General features: G+C 33.0%; 1 protein-coding gene and 1 long non-coding RNA gene across 3 annotated transcripts; one reads left to right on the top strand and one right to left on the bottom strand.

Annotated features, from left to right (window-relative positions):
- Positions 1-1,630: 1,630 nt before the first annotated feature.
- On the bottom strand, positions 1,631-14,056 carry LOC140174938 (uncharacterized). Of its 2 annotated transcripts, XR_011865086.1 has the most exons (3): positions 13,857-14,056; positions 12,814-13,152; positions 1,631-1,740 (listed from the first exon to the last, which is right to left on the bottom strand). It is a non-coding gene; the product is annotated as an uncharacterized lncRNA (long non-coding RNA). The 2 variants fall into 2 exon arrangements; XR_011865085.1 differs by lacking the exon at positions 1,631-1,740 and having other exon boundaries at positions 12,491-13,152.
- A 5,907-nt stretch (positions 14,057-19,963) lies between these two features.
- On the top strand, positions 19,964-20,758 carry LOC112708816 (uncharacterized). The gene is made up of 2 exons (XM_025760749.1): positions 19,964-20,062; positions 20,336-20,758. The coding sequence occupies exons 1-2, from the start codon at positions 19,964-19,966 to the stop codon at positions 20,756-20,758; spliced, it is 522 nt and encodes a 173-aa protein (XP_025616534.1).
- The last annotated feature ends 1,208 nt before the right edge of the window (positions 20,759-21,966 follow it).

The raw sequence follows: 21,966 nt of genomic DNA, 5'->3' as shown, positions 1-21,966 counted from the left end.
CTACAAAGGCTCCTAGTTATAATCAATTATTCATACTACTATACGTACTAAATTTTTATTTTAGAGGTCGTAATACCTTGCCATCTCTGAATTATGACTTAAGCATAAGACTCTGTATGGTAGGGTGTTACATTGGTGACAAGGGAAGACACAGAGGTAATTGCATGTTGGGTTTTACATTCGGTTATCTCTACTCTCTCTCTGGCCAAACCGGTTTTTGCATGAAGAATAAGAAGATTAGCTTGGACCAACAGTTTCAACCGTGGAGACTTCCCCTTCTATAAATAAGGGAGAACAGGCAGGGCTTGAAACAAGGAAAAGAGTGAAAGCACAGTGTTCTCATAGCTACCTAAGCTAACAGAAGTTCTTCTCCTTCAATATTTTTCATTTTGTAATTTTCTGTTTAATTTTGTCTATCTTGAGTCTCATGGAAAAAGGCAAATAGTGAGGTTTGTAAGAAAAAGCCATAGAGCGGAAAAAGGCAGAGTGCACAAAATTAAAAGAAAAAGCTATAAATGTCCTTAGAGGTCCTTTGTACATCTATGTTGTGTTTCATGATTCTGTGGGAATCCCCTTACAAGTTGTGTTATTGTCCTTTGTACAAGTTGGTGGGTTACCAAGTCAAGTTCAGGATTGGGTTAGATTCTGGACTTGTCCCAGATAAAAAGGGTAGTTCCTAGGGAGAATTGGTATATGTAATCATGATTATTGTGAAATTCCATCATTGTTGTGATGGAGACTGGATGTAGGCTGCATTGCACTTAGTAGCTAAACCAGGATATATCTTGGTGTAATTTTCTCTCTCTTCTACTCCATTTCTGTTTCTACTGCATAGGAGACAAAATTGAAAAATATCTCGTGGCTGGTTACGAGACAAAAAGAAAAAATCTCTTGACTAGGCATGAGACAAAAACAAGAAATATCTCCTCAAGCATTCTAAAAGGCAGCAAGTGTTATTAAGCGAAAAAGGGGCTAAGATTCAACCCCCTTCTCTTAGCCACTGATAAACCATCAATTGGTATTAGAACTTGGTCTCAAAGAGATCAAGCTTTGCAGCTTGGAGAAAAGATCCAGATGACAGAGAACAGTGGCTCAAACCTGGTGTCCTCAAAGAGATCAAGCTTTGTAGTATTGGGGGTATATTTGACGCAAATCGAAAACTTTTGAGACAAAATTAAAACAAAATAAAATTTAGGAATATTTTTGAAATTTTTGCTAAACTTCAAGAACAAAAAATATACTTTACCTAAAATTTTAATATAACTTATATATTAACAACTATCTAAATTTTCCTTATATTTATGCCAATTATAATTTTTTAAAATTTTAAGTTATTTTTTATCAAATATAATAATTATTGGCTTGTTATTTATGTTTATTAAAAAATTATATTTAATTTAATATAATTTACTAAACATAAAAATACTACAATTTTTATGTTATCTTTTAAAAGTTGACGTTGATAAATTATTTTTAAAAAGTACAAATTTTACAAATTTGAATAAATGGAAACATCTTTTCACAAAATTTTTATTGGATATATTTGATGCTAAAAAAAAGTTATGTGGGACATTTCATGAAATAATCGTTCAGCAATTATTATAGAATGAAATAGTTACAAATGTAATATATATAGAGCATTTAAACCTATACTATACTCGTGATTAATATATATTGATATAGAGAATAATATGCATCCAATGATCCAATCATCAAATTCTGAAGGTCCTTCATAGTTCCCTGTATATTCATCAATTAATTATCATAGTTAGAATATACTCAAATTTACATATTTTATTAAAACATTAGATTAAAAGTTTAATTTTCTTGACAACACATCAAAGGGTCATCTAGTGTAAAGATGGATATGTACAGATTTTTGTTTTTTTGTGGCTGAAAAAGCGTGTCATTAAAAGTGTTGTTTAAAGAAAAAGTGTTACCCTTAATCGTTAACTTTGGCTCTGATACAATTTTTAAAAGTCGATCGATTTTTCCTGTAATTTCTTTTTCGAAATTTCTATTAACTCTTCGTATTTTGCTTCGAATAAGTTTGTAGTTTGTATAGATTCGGTTGGTGGTGCCTTATAATTTGCAATTTCATAATCGAAAGTATTGACCATTTCTACTATTACTAATTCTGATTTAATCTTGTTTTAGTTTATAATATTCTTTTTTGCATGGATTATTGTATATAAAATCTTTTATCTGTTTGTCTTTTTCTTTAATATAATTTTTCAAATCCTCAAAAACTTCTTTTATTTCTACACTTTCTGTTGTTTCTAAATATCTTTTTAATTTTTCAACTTCATTCTCCATTTTTTCTTTTAACAGCTTTAATTCTTTTAAGTCATAGTATGGTTTTCCAGGCATTTATAAATTTTTTAAGTTTAGCTCCAACTTGTTTATATTTGTTCTTATTTCTATCCTTTTTATTATAAGGTCATTAATTTCGAACTGAAGATTATTTAATTCCCTTTTATATTCCTTTATTTTACTTTTTAATTTTTTTGCCCTTTTTCTTTTTATTTTGTTTTCTGGTCTTTCAATCTTTGTATGCTTCATTATTTATCTTAGAATTTCTGCAAATTCTATCATCGATTCATCACTATTTTCTAGAGATTCTATTAATTTTTCTAGCTCTTCAACTTCTCTTTTTAACTTGTCATAAATTATTTTTAGAGCTTCAAATGCTCTTTGATTTATTTCAGAAAACTGTAAATAATTCAACCGATTTTCTCTTTCAAAGAGCTCTTGTTTCTTGTCTTGATAAGTTACATATATTTTTTCTTTATTTATTGTCATAATTTAATATTTAGGGTTTCATTTAATTTTTCGACCTTTTTTGTTAATTCTTTTATTTCAGAATTTTCTTCTTTAATCTTTAACTTGGATAAACTTAAAGGGCTATTAATTTTAGATTCTCTTATTAGAAAATTCGATGAAACTAATTTTTCTGATGGTTCTTTTAATAATAGAACTGGGTTTTCAATAGCTTTATATTTTGGTATTTCTGTTTTTACAATTTTCTGAAATAATTCATCAACATAAATTCTTTCTTTGTTTTTAAATATTATACTATGATGGCTGTTTGTTAAAGCATAATTTATTGCATATGTAATTGAAAAAGGTTCATCGTCTTGTTCCATTAGATTCTTTCTATGAAATTTATAAGCCAAACTTATAGATCTTCCAAGGTTTTCAGTTGATAAAGGTATAGCATATCCAAGATGGGCATTGAATTTAACATTTACATTTGCCAAGTTTCCATGAACAATTCCAATTATTTGGTCTATTGGGTCATCAGTAATTCTTTTGTCACAGATTGCTAAGCTTATTGGTGAATTAATTCCTTTCATATATGTAGATTTGATTAAGACTTGTATAGTACTAATATGAATCCATCCAATTTTAGATCTTTTTTGTTGATCCTTAATTTTCTCAATCTGTTTACTCAATTCTTCATCATTTATCAAAGCTATTTCAAGTTCTCCATTGGCAGATTTTATCTTTATAGGGGCTTCAAGTTGAATTTTTCCATAGTATATTATATTTTTTCTATTAAAAACTTCTTTTAAAAGATTTTGTTTATTAAAATTTTCATTTGATTTGAGATTTAATTCTGTTTTTAGAACAGCCTGTTTTTCATTATCTAATAAAGCAGTTAATCTATAATAATCAGATTCTTCTGTTAATTCTAAACTTTCTAAATAATTCATAACTAAGAGATTAGGATAAAGGCGTACCTTTCTGAAGAAAAACTTCCTTTATTTAGAATATTTTACATAAGATGTTTTTATCTCCAGAGGGGAGATTGTAGATACTAACTCCAGAGGGGAGTTTAGAATTGGTTTTTCCTAAGGGAATTCTTCTTCAAACTATAGAATCGCCTCGACCGCTTCCTCTTTGCTCTCCTAGCATATGAGTACTCTTAGCCTCCTGCTTTCTATGGTTTGATGCCTTCTACAATTGCCTAAGCAACCTATTTATAATGGTTGGGTCTGATGGACAATTCCCATCCTTACCCTTCTTATGACGTCATTGCTTACGTCATTGTTTATTATCTTGCACCAGCTACATTGTTGGTGCTCTATGACCTAAGCGCTTACGTCACTATGCAATAATGTTGAGAGATGCTTCAGATGTGCTGTCCTCCTCTTTCATCATGTGACCTTCAGATACGTTGTCTTCTTCCTTTATCATGTGGGTTGATTCCGTTTTATTATTGCTTTCTTCAGATAACTCTGAGACACATAGCTGGCACTTGTGGTCTTCTCTGCCTTTTATCAAATAGCAGAGATTCCTCTTTATCCCTTCGGGGAGCTTTTCTAAGAGTCCAGATAAGTTGTAGAATGCTGATTCAAATTTCACTAAGAGTCTCATCTCTCTTTCTTCAATTTCATTCCTTTTACTGGACACAAGCAAAGTATTTCTGCTTTTATAATTGATTCTTGTGTGAGATTCCCTTGTTATCTTTTGAGTTCTTTCGAAGACCCTTGCTAGTGTGCTGGCTAGTCTTCCTTCATGACTGTAGATTGTTAAATCTTGAACTTGATCAATTGGTTGAAAATTTCCTGGGAAGACGGACATGAAGATCACTTGATGTGCTGGAACCAAGCATTCTTCTTCTTCATTAAAAATAGGTTGACTATTCGTAAATTTTAGGGATATATCCCTTGGATTTACGTTGTCAATCATATTTTTAAATCTTTTTACTGCATCAATAAATCCTGCAGGAAACTCACTAATAATTTTCAAATCATTAAAAATTAAGATTGTATCAATTAATCCATACTGGAAAAACTGATAGGTGTCAGATGGGGAAGCCTCTGGAAATATAACCAGCTTTGTTAGCTGTTCTTTGGCAATAGGATAATATCCCAAGATCGCCCTCTTTTCTGCAGTCCAATTCAAGACTATGTTAAGGGTTTCTCTGAGATTTGATCTACAAACCCTTTTCTTTTCCTTGATTTCAGCCCTTGTAGGAATGTTTCTTATTATCCCTGTTCTCTGGGTTTGAATTGGAGCTTTATCTGCTCTTTTTAGGGTTTGTTCTGGATGAAGAGCTTCATATTCTCTAAAAGATTCCTTTGCCTCTTCCAGTGTTAAAAACCCTCCTTTATGAATTATCCTTGATTGCTGTGTAAATGGTGCTGCTTTTTCCCAGGCATCATATACTCCTTTCATGGGGCCATTATAAATTACATAATATTTTTTATCTTGGGTGGATTTTTTGATAATTTCAGCAATTGTTTTATTTTCTGGAATTTTTTCCTCACCTGATTTGTCCACCACGCTTAGCTGGCTGAACTCTGATGGTTTTGGTTGTTGTGTTGATTTCATTGCTTCGATGGCCTTCTTGAGGGATTGGATCTGTGTCCTTATTTGCTGACAATGCTTGCATTTTTCGAGTTCTTGTTCGTATTTTTGAATTTCTTGATTTAATGCGTTGTAGACGAACTCCATTCTCTTGTTAATGTATTTGCAATAACATTTTTGTCACCCTTAATATATTCAATTTTTATTGGATATTGTAACAAAAATAATTGCCATCTTACCAATCGTCCATGATTATAATCAACTTTCAAATTATATCGTATGAAACCTGTTAAATAACTTGAATCTGTCCTTAATGTAAATTCTTTGGGTAGTAAATCAATTTTTCATTTCTTAAGAGATTTAATTGCTGCTAGAGTTTTCCTTTCATGAGTAGTATATCTCTGTTCTGTTGGAGTAAAAGTCCCTGAAATATACCTGCAAAGTAATTCCTTTGGGGGATATTTAGAATCTAGTGATTCTTTTTCTTGTTCCAAACTTTTTATAGCTTTCTTAGCTTTTAGACATCCTGACCAGCATCTGTTTCTACTATTAAGTAGTCATTTTCTTCTGGAATATAAAGTTCTGGAAGTTTTTCACATAATTGTTTAATCCTTTGAATTTGTATACTGTCTTTTTCATCCCATTTCCATTCTTTTTTAGTACTTATTTTTGGAAATAAGCTTTTAGTGTATTCTGTTATATTCTTTAAAAATCCTTGATCAGAAATATAATTTATACATCCTAAAAATCTTTGTAATTGTTTTCTATCTTCTATTTTATTAGGGAATAAATTTACCTTTTCTAGGACATTTGGCTGAAGTTTTAGCTTTCCTTGAGTGGATAGAATTAATCCAAGAAACTCTATTTCTTGTTTTGCTATTCTTGCTTTCTTTTTGCTAAGAACTAGTCCTTTCTCCTTGCATCTTTCTAAAACTATTAATAATTTTTGAAGATGATCTTCTTTATCCTGTTTTGTAAAAATTAGTATATCATCAATGTACACTAAAACAAATTCATTTAACTCTTTTAGATTTTCTTCCATAAATCTTTGATAAATACCTGGAGCTTGTTTTAATCCAAATGGTAATACATTCCATTCGTAGAGTAACACACTTGTTGATTCTTTTGTTGGGCAAGTAAAAGCAGTTAATTTCTTTGTTTCTTCATCTAAACGAAGTTGCCAATATCCTGATTTTGCATCAAGAGATGAAAACCAAGTCGCTCCTTTTATTTTTTCTAAAATAGAATCTTTTCTTGGAAGTTTATGAGCATCACCAATAGTTGCTTCATTCATCTTCTTATAGTTAATAACCATTCTTCGTTTTCCCCTTTTAATTTCATTATTGTTTTCGACATAAAAGGCTGGAGCTGCATGAGGACTTTTACTTAATCTTATAATTCCTTTTTCCAAAAGATCTCTACATTCTAAAGAGAACTCTTCTCTATCTCTTGCAGAATAAGGAATTTTATTTGGAATATTTATCTCTTTTATAGGATCTTTTAATTTAATGCTTACTAATTCGTTATTTGTATTTTTAATATCTAACGGATTTTCAGCACAAATTTCATCCAAAAGTTCCTCTATCTTTATTTCAAGATTATTTTTTGGAATGTTTATCTGAAAGTATAAATTTAAATAACATGTTTCTAATATAGAAAATATTTTAAATTTTAAGATCTTATCTATAGTAATAGTTGGTATTTTTATACGTTTTGATTTTTGATTTATTGAAGAATTATGTGGAGCTTTTAAAACTATATATGTTAATTCTTGAATGAATGGATGATATAATTTTAAAAAGTTATTTCCTATGATAAAATCCATTCCAGAATCTAACATATATATAGATGGAACAATGAACCTATAATTTTGAATAAAAATTTCAGTCATCTCTGTTTTTTGGTCAATTTTATGTATTGATTTGTCAGCTATTCTAACTCTTAATGGTTTCTTTAATTTTTTCCAATCAAGTTTTATGTTTGAACTAGCAAAGCATTGTGTTGCTCCAAAATCTATAAAAGCATTTATAAATTTTTCTGTTATTTTTATAGTAATAAATGTGGCATTATTACTCAGTCTCTGAGTCTGTTTTTGAGACATATTCAAAAATATAGTCTAGGTTATCATCAGATTCCTCTAAAGGTTCCATAAAACAAGACTTAGCAATTTTTATTTGTTTAGTAAGATCTTTTTTATCCTTCTTTTTCGGACATTCATTTGCATAATGTCCTTCTTCTTGGCAATACTAGCACTTACAGTTTTCTTTTTTATTTGGGCAATAGTCACTTTTTTGCCTTTTGTTTTTATTGTTGTTTCTTGTTCTAAAATACCTCTTTTTTCTCCAGTTTGGATAGTATTTTCTTTTTCTAAATTGATATTTTTTCTTTCTCTGAAAATTTTTATTAAGCCCATATTTTTGGGGTATCTCTTCATTATCCTGACAGCAGATTCTAATTATATTTGCAAATCTTTTTTTAGTTGCTTCTTGCATACAACGCTCTTTTATTTCCTCTCTTATTGCAGCGGTTGCTCCACCAAAATTATTTTCAATTGTCCCTCTATTTATTTCTCTTATAAATCTTCCCATTATAAATTCATTAGCAGGATATGGAAGTTTTGTTATATACATACTAAGATAATGATTTTTATCTTCTTCTTTTAATTTGTAATAATGTATTCTATATTCACATATATAAGATTCCACATTACATAGATCATATATCTGGATATTAGCTAAATGGTTTTTTGCTTCTTGATATTCTTTATTATAGACTTCTTGTTTATGATCTATAATATTTTTTCCAAAAAATTCTTTATATAGAATCATCATTATATATAATATCTTATCATAAGCTGTTATTTTTGTTGCTAAATCTTCTATTATTTGGTTTTCTATTGATGTCATATAATCTCTTATAGTTCCTTTAGTATGAAATCCTATATAATTCCAAATATCTCTTCCAGACAATTCACTAAGCTTTGGATTAGTAAAAGCTTCTAATAAAAAGGAATTCAACCAATTTTCAAAAATTTCTTTTTCATTCTTTTTACAATCTAAATCAAGCATTCTTTCTCCTTCCATTTCTTGGATTTTAGGAACGTACTTTGATGGTATTTTTGTATATTTTGAATCTTTATTTATAAACCCTTTTTTAAAAGCATAATTATCAAAACCTGTTTCCCATTTATATTGAGATTGGTTATCTTTAGATGTTCCAGCTTCATTTTTTACTTGTATTGAAATTGCTGGTTCTTCGTCACTTGAATAATCTAGGATGTGTTCTTCATTTTCTATATTTTCAGAATTTACTAATTCTTCTTCTATTTGAAATCCTTGTTCCATAATATTATTTTCTTGAGCCATTTTTAATTGTTTAAAAAGCATTGTAACTTCTTATAACTTTTCTTCAATATTCATAATTTTAGTGGTGGTTTTACTTTTAAATCTGTTATGTTGATTATATTTTGAAATTTTTCTTCTTTGGGATTCTCTTTTTCTTTATTTCTTTGAAATTTTATGGATACTAATATTTCTTCAAGCATATCTACTATAGAATTTAATTGTGGGTTAAAAGTATGATAAAGATGTGGGGAATCATTTCCATGATAACATTTCTTAGAAATTCCGTGTGAAAAATAAATTTTGTCAGGTTTTTGAAGTCCTTCAATAAAATTTATAGTAAAATAAAGATTTTGAGAAAAATCATTTTGTATTGATTTTAAGAATTCGGTGTCATTACAGTTAACATTAGTTAAAATCGTTAATTTTTGGTCTATTAATTTTGATAACTTGATTATTTCTTCTCTTAAATCTTCTAATTTATTTTTTTCCATTAGGTGACGCTTTTCTTTGTAAAGAGTTATGGTTTAAAGTGTGGCTTTAAAAAGTGTAGTGTAGACAAATCTTTAAATCTGTAACTTTGATCTGTATACTAAAATTCTCCCACATCAAAATATTCTAAACATGGGACGGACATGTTCAAATAATTAAAATTAGTGAATCAAACTTGGCACGTTAGTTTTTCAATGGGTAAGGTTAGAGAGATAATAATATAAAAAATAAAGTATCGTTTTTGTCCCCAACGTTTGGGGTAAGTTCTATTTGTGTCTCTAACGTTTAAATTGTCCTATTTGTATTCCTAATGTTTGTAAAAGTGATTCAATGTTATTCTACTATCAATTATACTAACAAATCAGATTATATTTTTCAATTATTCTTACTTGGATGTATTCATTCTCAATTAGGTCTCATTTGAATGTGTTCGATTTTAATATTATACCCATTATTTGTATTTAGATTCAATCATATCCCTAGAAAAGTGAATCATATAAATGTTGTAGGAATTAATTTCAACTTTTAATGATATAACACCCGAATTTTTAAAATTAAATTTTATGCTTTAAATTTAAAAATAAAATTTAATTTAATTATAATTTATTCTATTATTTTAAATTATCTATTAAAAACTATATTGATAATTACAGTCTAAATTGATTTTTATAAATATTATTATTACTATTATTACTATTGTTATTATTATTATTATTACTACTACGCTATTATCATTAATATTGTTCTTACAATTATATAAATTTGTTTAGTTACATTAAGTAAAGTTCCTTAGCTATATATATATATATATATATATATATATATAACCATTCATTGTAATAATTGGCCATTTATAAATCATTTATCATCACCAGCGAATCATACACAAAAAGAAAAGAAGATTAGGAAACGTGGCTTAGTGCATATATATTTATGTGTATAAACATGACACATACTTGCTTTCATTAATTGACCATGCCACCTAATAAAATTTATACCACAAACTCCCATTAATCATAACATTCATCTTTTTCATTCATTCATACTTGTCACGGGAAAGAAAAAGAAAGAAAGCACCGAGAGAGAAAGAAAACCGTGAAAGAGAATGAGAGAAACTATGGCACCGTAAAATTTATGGTTTTGATTTTTTGAGATTCGTAACTTCAGTCAAAAATTTAATTCGGTAAAAGTGTTCGTATCTTTTTTCTCTACATGTTAATTACTTTTGTCCGGTGGAAGTCGACGGTGACATAGCTCCCCTACCCCTTAAACTTGACCAAATGGAGTTCTACGAGGCGCGGAGAATTTCAGACGTTTTTTCCTTCAGCAGTTTGATCAGAAAATTTCTCCAAAGTTTCGAGTATTTTGATTTCATACAGAGGTAGGGAATATTTTATTAAATTAAGTATTTTAAACTTTGAATGCCTAAAAAGTTTACTGAATTATTGCAAATATATGTGTTTGAATGATGGTTTTAAAGATGCTTGGCAATACTGATTTTGAGTTAAGATCGTGATTTGTTGAGAAAGAGAAAACCCGAAAGGGTAGCATATCTTGAATTTTAGGGGAGATATTGCCGAAATTTTGATGAAATTGAGGTTTTGTTTGAAATACTATTTTAAAAGATTTGGTATTTTAAAAGATTTGGTTTTGGGAAAATTAAACTATTTGAAATATATTTAGTTAAGAAAAGATTTATTCTATTTTAAAGTTTGTTTTTTTAAGAAAAGGAATCTCTGCCACAGGAGAGCAAAGAACAAAGATTAAAGGAATATATTAATTAATGAAGCGTCTGCCACAGGAGAGCAGATGTGATATTGTTTGGGCCTTAGTGCCAAATGTAAAGTGGAGACGCCCACACACTGAGAACTGTTTTTCAGATGTACGCTTATTGATTTGGAAAGTCACACTGATGCGGCCTAGCCGTATGACTTATAAGCACACTGATACATCTGGAAAGCCATATCTGGGACTTCTGCCCGGGTAGGCAACCGACACATGAGCTCATGGCTGCGTTAGGGATAGACATGCATCATATTGTTTGCACATTTGCATTTGATTGCGCTTGCTTGTTTTATTACTTTGTGATTGTATTGTTTGTCTTGTTGTGACTTGCTTGTACATTGAATTGAATCTCTTGCTTGCACTATTTGTTTGTGAGTGTATTAAAGTGATTACGAGTTGACATTTGACTGAGGATTAACTATGTGGTTGAGAGACAGAAAATGTGACTAGTTTTATATTTAAAATTTGTTTTGAGTTTAGAAATTTAAAGAAAAGAAATTATTTATCTAAAGTAGAAATAAAAGTATTTCCAAAGGGTTAACAAAATAGTTTTACTAAGTAAGTTAATTATTTGCATTAAATTCATTACTTTTGCGGCATTTCCATTCCCTACTGAGAACGTGTGGTTTGTTCTCACTCCAAAATCTTCCACCCTTTCAGTGACACAGGTTCGAAGATTCAGTTAGAAGATGCAAACGACTAGTAGATTTACTTGTAATTCCTGTTATTTTTATAGAGTTCCCTCACCCTTGTTGCTTTAAGTTTTATTTTATCCACAGGGATAGGTATTGTATTTGAGTTTTATATTGAATTCATTTGTATAGTATTTATTATTATTAATAATTGTGTGATTTGAATTACTACAAATAATTTTCTGGTATTTTCTTATAAACTGAAACGCGATATCGACCTAAAGGCTCAATAGTAAATTTATAATAAAGGAAATCAGGTCCGTAACGCCTTACTTTTGGTACGATCATGACGTGCTAAAAGTTAGGGTGTTACAGATGAGCTATTTTTCGGAGTGGATCATCGATTTTATTCCAGACATTTGTACTCTAACATAAAGAAGAGATTTTTAAAACTCAAACTAAAGCGTTCATGATGTGTAATTGACGGCAGGATAACATTGAATCACTTTTACAAACGTTAGGGATACAAATAGGACGATTTAAACGTTAGGGACACAAATAGGATTTATCCCAAACGTTGGAGACAAAAACGATACTTTACTCTATTGCATTTAATATTATTCAATTATTGTAACATTAGTTAAAAAATGAATAAAATAAACAGTAATTAAAAATGTAAAAAAAAATTAGACTATTTTAGACTGATTTTTTTTGTTTCTTAAATATTTTTTTAATATTTTCTGAAAAGAACAATGAGATATATATATGTCTGCAAATTAATAAGTATAGTTAGTAGTGATTAAATAAGTGTTAATAGAAATAATATATTAAAAAAGGACTGAATTAGTCATGCGTTACAAATTTTTGAAATTTTGAAATAAAATTTTTATAAATTATTTAAGATACCAAATCACAAATTCAAAATTATTTTAAATCACTATTTTTGTTTTTTGATAATGATATCAAGAATATTGTTCAATTTTAATTTCCTTACATCATTGAATAGAAATTCAAAAATTAAAGCATATGTAGAGCCTATTTTAATTAAGATGATATATAACCTATTTTTATGGTCTAAATTCAGGTGGAGTTGACTTCACGTGAAGTTGACAGTTGAGAGCCGTTAAATGAAAATTGTCAAATCAGTCAAACCATCAAACGACTCTTAACTATCAACTTCACATAAAGTCGATTGCACCTGAGTTTCCACCATTGATATACCTAATAAATATGTTGAAGCAACTTACCTAGCTAAGGGTAAGAGGGAGGTCTGGGCAAAGGTGGCAAGGCCCTGGGTTCAGGTACAAATGGAAAATCTTTTTCAATAATTTTATTCGGATTCGGACCATGGAATCGACGCCAACGCCAAGGAGGCGTTGGTGGAGGCGTTGGTGGACATGCCTTCTTTGGACAAGGCCGAGAACGTCGTGGCCGAGATGGAGGCAGAGGCGGAGACGGAGGCAAACGGACACGACGGGCACTAGGATGATACAAAAAGCCACAAGGAGTATCCCTTTCACCAAAGTTACTTGATGTTGAACCTTCTAACTCACCAAACACCACATGATTTGTGGGAACTATTTTCTCTGTTATTTTTTTTTTAGAAAAAGAAAGTGTTAACATTCTACACCAATATTTAGAATATTTAAATTGAAGTTAAAAAATACATTTGTCCGAAATGATGAAAAGGCATCAAAGTTAAATGGCAATTTTGTTATGAACTAGGGAATTATTTGTGTATAATTATATAGCATGCACTACACTTAATGGTTTGCTAATAACAAAAATGATATAATGTCAAAATAATCAGTTTCTACTTATAATAAAATTGTTTTATTAAAGTGCTATTTTATTGATAAAAAAGATTTTTTTAGTTTAAATTATATATATGCTAAAAAGACAAAAAATAGCTAAAAAACTTATCATATTTAGTATTCATTAATTGTCGTCTATCTTATTTTTTTATCAAGACAGAAACAAAAAAAAAGCAAAAAATATAAAATGTGCTAACAAAATATGAAAATTATATCATTTACTGTGTATAATAGAAATTAAGAGAAATGTGATCTATACTTTTTTAATAAAATGTTTTTTTGTTATATATATTTATTAAAAATATTTGTTACTATTTCAAAGACTTGAATAAAAAATTTCTTAATTAAATTATAGGATATTTATTATTTTAATTAATCTCACATATTTATTATTATTACATATACATTTAATAAAAAAAAATCATTCATAATACATATTAATATAGATGGATAATAGCGGTGAAAAGAAAACTAACCTTGGGATAATTCATCACCAAAGACTTGGAAAGATAAGAGAAAACTAAAAATAGCAAAAGATAAATAAGCTTTTGAGTTGTATATGATCACTGTGATCATCATCGGAAACTCAAATAAAAAATATAAAAAACAAATGAAGAAGAAGAAGAAAAACTTTTTTTTTAAATAATATAGTGATCTAACAGAAATGGCAGCTAAATACAGGGATCATTATATAATGCAAAGATGCATACGAACTTGGCCAATATAAAAAGCCAAGAGTTAAGTATATATTACAAGAATACTATTTAAAATTTATAATAGGAAGAATATTCGGTTACCATTAATTATTCATTAGCCTTCACATATATAATTAATTAATTAATGCCTATAGCTCGGAATATATGAAGGAAAATCAACAAGAAAAATCGTTTACAAAGGCCTTAAAAATGCGAAAAGATCTTTAAAAAATAATATAAAAGAGTTTAGAGATCTAATTTTATTCCAATTTTTTACATACATTTTTTACATAACTATTAAAATGTTTACACAACAAAAATTGGATAAAATACATAAGACATTTATTTTTACATATATGATTAGTTTTTGTTGTCAAGGATGGAATTTTTTGAATACATTTTTAGTAGTTAACCCAAAATATTTTTCCTTAATGTATAAATAACCTTTGTATTGTCATAAAATATAAGATATCTTGCCCCTTCTCCTTTGTGATGCATTAGCCTACAGATAATAATAATTATCTTATAATCTTATAACTTTTATAAATCTTTTAACTCTTTAAAACTTGTTTTAAATTCTTTAATTTTTGTCATTAAATTTATTTTAATTTTTTTTTCATACGGTATTTTACAACCTGAAAGATTATAAATTAATCTATCAAATTAATCTATTATAGATTAAAGTTCTATTTAAAAATTTATTATTTACTAATAAATTATTATATATACAAAACAAAATTTAAATTTTTAACACTTATTTAAACTTATTTAAACAGATAAATAAATTAATCGCTTGACTAACTAAAATTATTCATGACGAAAGTTTAATAGAGATCCGTAAAACCTCTATAAAAACAAAGACAAAGATAAAAATATTCGCTAAATTCCGGCAAAAAATGAAGTTATTAAAATACTCTCATTTGTAGATATTGATGATTTTTAAAATTTAATTTTTTCTTAATGTGTACGTGGAATATATATATATATATATATATATATATATATATATATATGGATTATGTTTAAATTGTGTTTTAACATTTAATACATTAATTTGGTTGAATTGTATTAAATTATATTATAATTTTTTATATTTTTTATTTTTAAAGATTAATATTTATAAATATATGCAAGTATTTGTTTTTTTTTTGAAAAAAATAAACAAAAATTCACAACGAAAATGAAACAAAAATGACGTGTATCCCATAATAATCGGCAACCAAACTCATTCATGAATCGACCTCAAATAATGGAAACAAACAAAACAGCACATGTCACTAATTATAAGGCCAACGTTATCTTCTGAAACCGTTATCCTCAAACAGACTACACTACTCAAACATGACTTTATACAAGTCAAAGATACTGATAACTATACTCACCAGAGAAATTGGAACCCGCAAAGTCCACCACTAACGCACAACGTCTATAAAACTAATCCCCCTAACTCGTAAAGGCTCAGGTCACATTACCCACTCTAATATTATTATTATCATCCTTTGTAACTCACATACTTACTTGAGCGTCGGAGTGCTTTGTGCAGGTGCTCCCACCGCCGTGTTTCAGAAGGCCGAGGTTAAAACCACATATTTGTGCCTGGATGACGTATAGCCTGATCAAGGATCCAGGTGCTCGACTGGAAGTTACAGACCTCGGCGCATTCAGAATGGAACATTTGGCGCCCACCGTGGGGCCCGATATCTAACCCCACTCTATTTTCACATTACACTTTTTTTTCTTCTTTTGTGCAGGATTTATCAACCCTCAGACATGGTTGACAACGGAATTCATCAACTCAGTCAGGCCGAAATTATGACCCAGATGGCTGAGCTGCAAGTAGAGGTTAAGAGGCTAGCAGAGCTATCAACCCAGAATAGCAAACGAGAGGAGGGCAATTACAAAGGTTCAACCCAAGGCGACACCGATCTAATAGGTGTCAACCCCCCCAAGGAAAAGCTAACCTTGGACAACCCATTCTCTGAGGAGATCACGAATTATCAAATGCCGAAACATTTCACACTCCCTTCCTCTCTTGAGCCATATAAGGGGATTGGTGACCCCCGGGCTCATATTAAAAAATTTTAATCTATGATATTTTTTAACGGACCTAATAACAATCCTGTGCTTTGCAGAGCTTTCCCTACTTACCTTGACGGAGCTGCTTTACTTTGGTTTTCAAAACTACTTGCAGGATCAATCGCTTCCTTCGAGGAACTAGCAAGGTCCTTCATCGACTACTTTGCAGCAACACGAATCTACGTGCACGGCTCGGACTATCTCAATACCATCCGCCAGGGTCCACAAGAAAGTTTGAAGGATTATCTGACCAGATTCACAGATGCCACCATGGAAATACCTTATCTAAACCCTGCGGTCCACTTACATGTCCTCAAAGCTGGCCTCCGACCCGGAAAGTTTAGAGAAATAATCGCGGTTACAAAACCAAAGACGCTGGAAGAATTCCAGAAAAGAGCGGCAGGACAAATGGAGATCGAAGAACTCCGTGAGGCCGACAAAACCAAAAGAAGACCAAGAAAGGAAGATGACAGAACACCCAGATCGGGGAACACCAAAGACCTCGGCAAACCATTCAAACTCACCCCAAAATTCGACAACTACACCAGATTCAACACGAAGAGGGAAAAGATAATCAAGGAGATACTCAACGCCAAGATTATAAAACCACCAACAAGAGCCGGGAGCTACCAAGATCAGCGGTTCATCGACAAAAACAAACACTGTGCCTTCCACAAAAAATATGGTCATACAACCGACGAATGCGTAATAGCCAAAGATTTCCTAAAAAGATTAGCTTGGCAGGGCCTCCTAGATAAGTACATCGAAGGACGGAAGAACAAGGAGAGCGACAGGAACAAAGAGGAACGCCAGCAAACCTCGGCAAACAAAGATACCAACAAAAGGTCAAACAACAACCCACCTAAAGGGGTTATAAACTGCATATTCGGGGGGTTTGCAGGAGGCGGCGAAACAACCTTGGCATGGAAACGAAGCTACTGCGCAATGCTAGCAATTGAAGGAACAACGCCACCAAACAACGAAGATATGCGGGACCTAGAAATCACTTTCAACCAGACTAACATATGCTCGGCCGCCCCTCACTCTGACGATCCAGTGGTAATCTCTATTCAAACAGGCGACCTTCTGGTAAGAAAAGTCTTTTTGGACCCAGGTAGTAGTGCAGATGTCCTCTTTTACTCTACTTTTTCAAAAATGAATCTATCTGAGAAACTAATGCAACCCTCATCCGGAGAATTAGAAGGATTCTCTGGAGAAAGAGTGCTGATCAATGGTTATATATGGCTAAGGACCACGATGGGAGATGACCCATTATCAAAAACCTTAGACATACAGTACCTAATAGTTGACTGCCCCAGCCCTTACAATGTTATTCTCGGACGACCTGCTCTGAACATGTTTAGAGCAGTCATATCTACTTATCATCTATGTGTTAAATTTCAGGCACAAGACGGCAAGATAGCGACAATACATTCTGACCGCCAACAAGCTCAACAATGCTATAATACAAGCCTAAGAAGATCGGACATAAGCCAGAAACAATGTGACGTCCAATCAATACATGGCACTGAAGTCTTGTCCCTCGCCAAGCTTGATCCTCGAGGGGACACCCAGGAAAGACCTCAACCGGCAGATGAACTCCAAAAGATCCAACTGACCCACATACCGAAACAGATAACATACATCGGTCAAGCACTACAGGGACAACAGAGATCGGAGCTGATAGGATTATTACAAGTCAATGCCGATCTATTTGCCTGGACCCCGGCAGACATGCCCGGCATAAGCCCATACGTAATCTGCCACAAACTGGCCACTGACAGAACAAGCTGACCTATAGCTCAGAAGAAGAGAAACCTTGGGGCGGAAAAATCAAAGGCAGCCTTAGAAGAGACAGAAAAGCTTCTTAAAGCCAACTTCATCAAAGAAATCCGCTTCACCACGTGGCTCTCAAACGTGGTAATGGTAAGAAAAAACTCAGGTAAATGGTGCATGTGCGTCAACTTTACAGATTTAAACAAAACATGTCCTAAAGATGCTTACCCTTTACCATGCATCGATAAACTCGTAGATAATGCATCAGGTTTCAAAAGCTTGAGCTTCATGGATGCATACTTTGGCTACAACCAGATCCTCATGCATCCAGAAGACCAAAGCAAAACAGCATTTATAACTGAGCATGGTAATTTCTGTTATAGAGTCATGCTATTTGGTCTAAAGAATGCAGGTGCAACCTACCAACGACTGATGGACAAAGTATTCCGACACCAAATAGGTCAGAACATAGAAATCTATGTTGATGATATGGTAGCCAAGACCACCCAAGAACGGTCACACTGCGACGACCTCAAGGAAATATTCGAGCAGATCCGATCATACAATATGAGACTCAACCGGAAAAAATGCACCTTTGGAGTTCAAGGAGGCAAATTTCTCGGATTTATGTTAACCTCGCGAGGAATTGAAGCGAACCCTGAAAAATGCGAAGCAATACTCAACATGGCGAGCCCTAAAACGATGAAGGAGGTACAATAATTAGCAGGAATGGTAGCCGCACTTTCCCGATTCTTACCAGTAGTATCAAGCCAATCATACATGTTCTTCCAGACGATCTTAAAGAATAAGAAATTCCAATGGACAACAGAATGCGAGAAGGTGTTTGACGAGCTTAAAACCATCTTATCATCACCACCCGTGCTGCAAAGACCCATAGTTGGTAAACCCCTATATTTATATTTATCTATTTCCAATCTCTCTATAAGTTCGGCTCTTATCATCGAGACAGGAAAGACACAACAGCCAGTATACTTCGTCAGTAGAGTCATGCAACCAACGGAATAAAGGTATCCGAGGATAGAACAGCTAGCCCTAACACTCGTGGTCACAGCAAGAAGACTAAGACACTATTTCCAAAGCCACACAATAATAGTAAGGACAAACCACCCACTAAGACAAATATTGACAAAACCAGAACTGGCCGGACGCCTAACCAAATGGTCGATCGAGCTCTCAGAATTCGACATTCAGTTTCAGCCTAGATCGGCCCTTAAAGCACAGATCTTCACCGACTTCATCACGGAACTGACACCTGACGAACACAACAAAACATGGGAATTACATGTGGACAGAGCGTCAAGTCGAGAAGGAAGCGGAGCCGGGATAATCCTGAAAGAAGGAGACAAAGTAGTAGCCGAACAAGCCCTCCAGTTCCACTTCTCGGCAAGCAACAACCAGGCCGAGTATGAGGCCCTCATAGCAGGACTTAAGCTCGCCCTAAGCCACCAAGTACAAAGCCTAACAGCATATTGCGACTCCCTCCTGGTGGTCCAACAGATCCGAGGAGAATTCCAGGTAAAAGATCCTTTGCTAGAACAATACTGGCTCATAGCAAAGGATCTCATTTCAAAATTTAGCTCATTTACTATACTACATGTGCATAGAGAACAAAATGTTAGGGCAGACATATTATCCAAACTTGCCGCCACTAGGGCGGATACACAAACATCAGTATTATCACAACTTCAGTTACAAAGCCCAGCATTGAACTATTATGCATAGAAAACATTAACCACCTCCATGATTGGAGAACACCTTTTCTTGAGTACATAAGTACAGGAACCATACCAAGGAGCGAGCTCAAGCCACAACAGTTCAGACGTAAAGCGAGCTTCTATACAAAGGTAGCAGGAGAACTGTACAAGCGCGGTTTCTCACAACCATTGCTAAAATGCTTAAGCAAAGACGAAGCAAGAGAGGTGATGGACAAAGTTCACGAGGGTGTATGCGGAAATCACATAGAAGGAAGAGCCCTCGCCGCTAAGATATTCTGAATAGGATATTACTGGCCGACCATGAAGAGAGATTGCATAGCAAAAGTCAAGGCATGTGACAAATGCCAAAAATATGAAGCCATCTCCACAAAGCCGGCCGAGGTGTTGCACAACATGGAGGTAAGCTGGCCTTTCCACATATGGGAGCTCGATATCCTCGGCCTATTTCCGGTAGCGCCAGGACGGGTAAAATTTCTTTTAGTATCAATAGACTACTTCTCAAAATGGATAGAAGCACAACCCTTAGCAAGGATAACAGCCGAAAAGGTGCGATCTTTTATATGGAAAAACATAATATGCCGATTTTGAATACCAAAGGAAATAATATCAAACAATGGTAGACAATTTACAGACAATAAGCTCGGCTCATTTCTAAGAAATTTTAATATACAGCATCATTTTAGCTCGGTTGAACACCCACAAACTAATGGGCAGGCCGAAGCTGCTAACCGAGTTGTATTGCATGCAATAAAGAGAAAGCTTGATAATGCGAAGGGAGAATGGGCTGAGCTAATCCCAGAAATATTGTGGAGCTACAACACCACAGTACACAACACCACGGGCGAAACACCCTTCAAGTTAGTCTATGGCTCAGAAGCATTAATCCCCATGAAAATTGGAGTGCCGACATTAAGAGCCAAGCTATACAGCGAACAACATAACATAAGCACCAGAAAGGCCGAGCTTGATCTGGCCGAAGAAGACAGAGAAATCGCCGCAATCAGACAAAGAGCCCAGAAACAACTGACAGAGAGAAAGCACAATAAGAGAGTAGTGTCGAGAACCTTCATCGAAGGCAACCTAGTACTCAGATGAACAGAGGAAGCCAAACGACCTCCTTCACATGGCAAGCTCGCCGCAAATTGGGAAGGACCGTTCCGAGTATCAAAAGTAGTCGGAATGGGGGCTTACCAACTTCAAACACTACAAGGCAATCCGATCCCAGAAAATTTGAACATTTCCTCTTTAAAGATGTATACATCTTAACTTGTACAATTAGCGAGTGAAGGCACTCTTTTTCCCCCTTAGAGCTTTTTTCCCCAAAAAGAGGGTTTTACCTAAGGCGGGTTTTAACGAGGCCGGACGCACAAATCTTAAAGAACAAATTCAAACATTTAACCAAACATTCTTTGGTCTCATACAATTCCCCAACATAAACAAAACGCAAAAGCTACGACTACTATCTCAATTCACAAAAGCAAACAATATTAACATAAAAGTCTAACCGACAACGTAATGGTCGGCAATATCCAACAAGTTCAAAATCAAACCGGCCAAGTCAAAACAAACCATAAAATAGAAAAACATCAAATTATAACTAAAGGGGAGGGACATTCTCGCCATGCTCCTCTACAGTTCCATCTACAACTAATTTTCCACCAACCACTATCTTCGTCATGTCAAGCCGATCCTTATCAAACTCCGGCGCCAGCAAAGCAATCTGGCTCACAGCACGCTCAAATCCATAAGAAAATATCTCCATTCCATTTTCTTCCAACTCATGGACTTGGGTCGTGAGTTCACCTTTAGCAACATCACTCTCCGTCACCTCGACCTGCAACAGACAAATCTGATCCCTCAAGCGGACCACATCCTCCTCAGACTCCTTAGCCCTGGCAATAGCATAATAGCAACATCCTCTTTCTCCTTCATTGATTTCTCCAATTCAGCAATTCTCGCTTTATACGACTTCTCCAAATCAGCAGCTTTGTCCACTACCTCCTGCTGCTCAGCACCAATGAGCTCGGCAGTACGATCAATGCAGAGTAAACGAGAAGCAACAACCTACAAACACTATCCCAAGGTAAAAAATAACGTTGAGAAAAGCAAAGCGAACTAAAGCAAAAGCAAAAAATTACCTGAACGAACTTGTCAAGCGCCTCCATACCAATTCTACGAGTCATAAGCATATCACCAGGATACTACGACGCCCTATCAGATAGCTCAGCAAAGTTGAACTGCTCGCTCCAGAGGGAATGAGAACTAGATCCAGCAATAAAGCCATGAAGCTTCTTTTGCCGATC

This window comes from Arachis hypogaea, chromosome 9, assembly GCF_003086295.3.
Source record: "Arachis hypogaea cultivar Tifrunner chromosome 9, arahy.Tifrunner.gnm2.J5K5, whole genome shotgun sequence".
NCBI classification, from domain to species: Eukaryota; Viridiplantae; Streptophyta; class Magnoliopsida; order Fabales; family Fabaceae; genus Arachis; species Arachis hypogaea.
The sequence above is the reverse complement of the archived record's forward strand: the minus strand, read 5'-3'. Positions and strand labels throughout refer to the sequence as shown.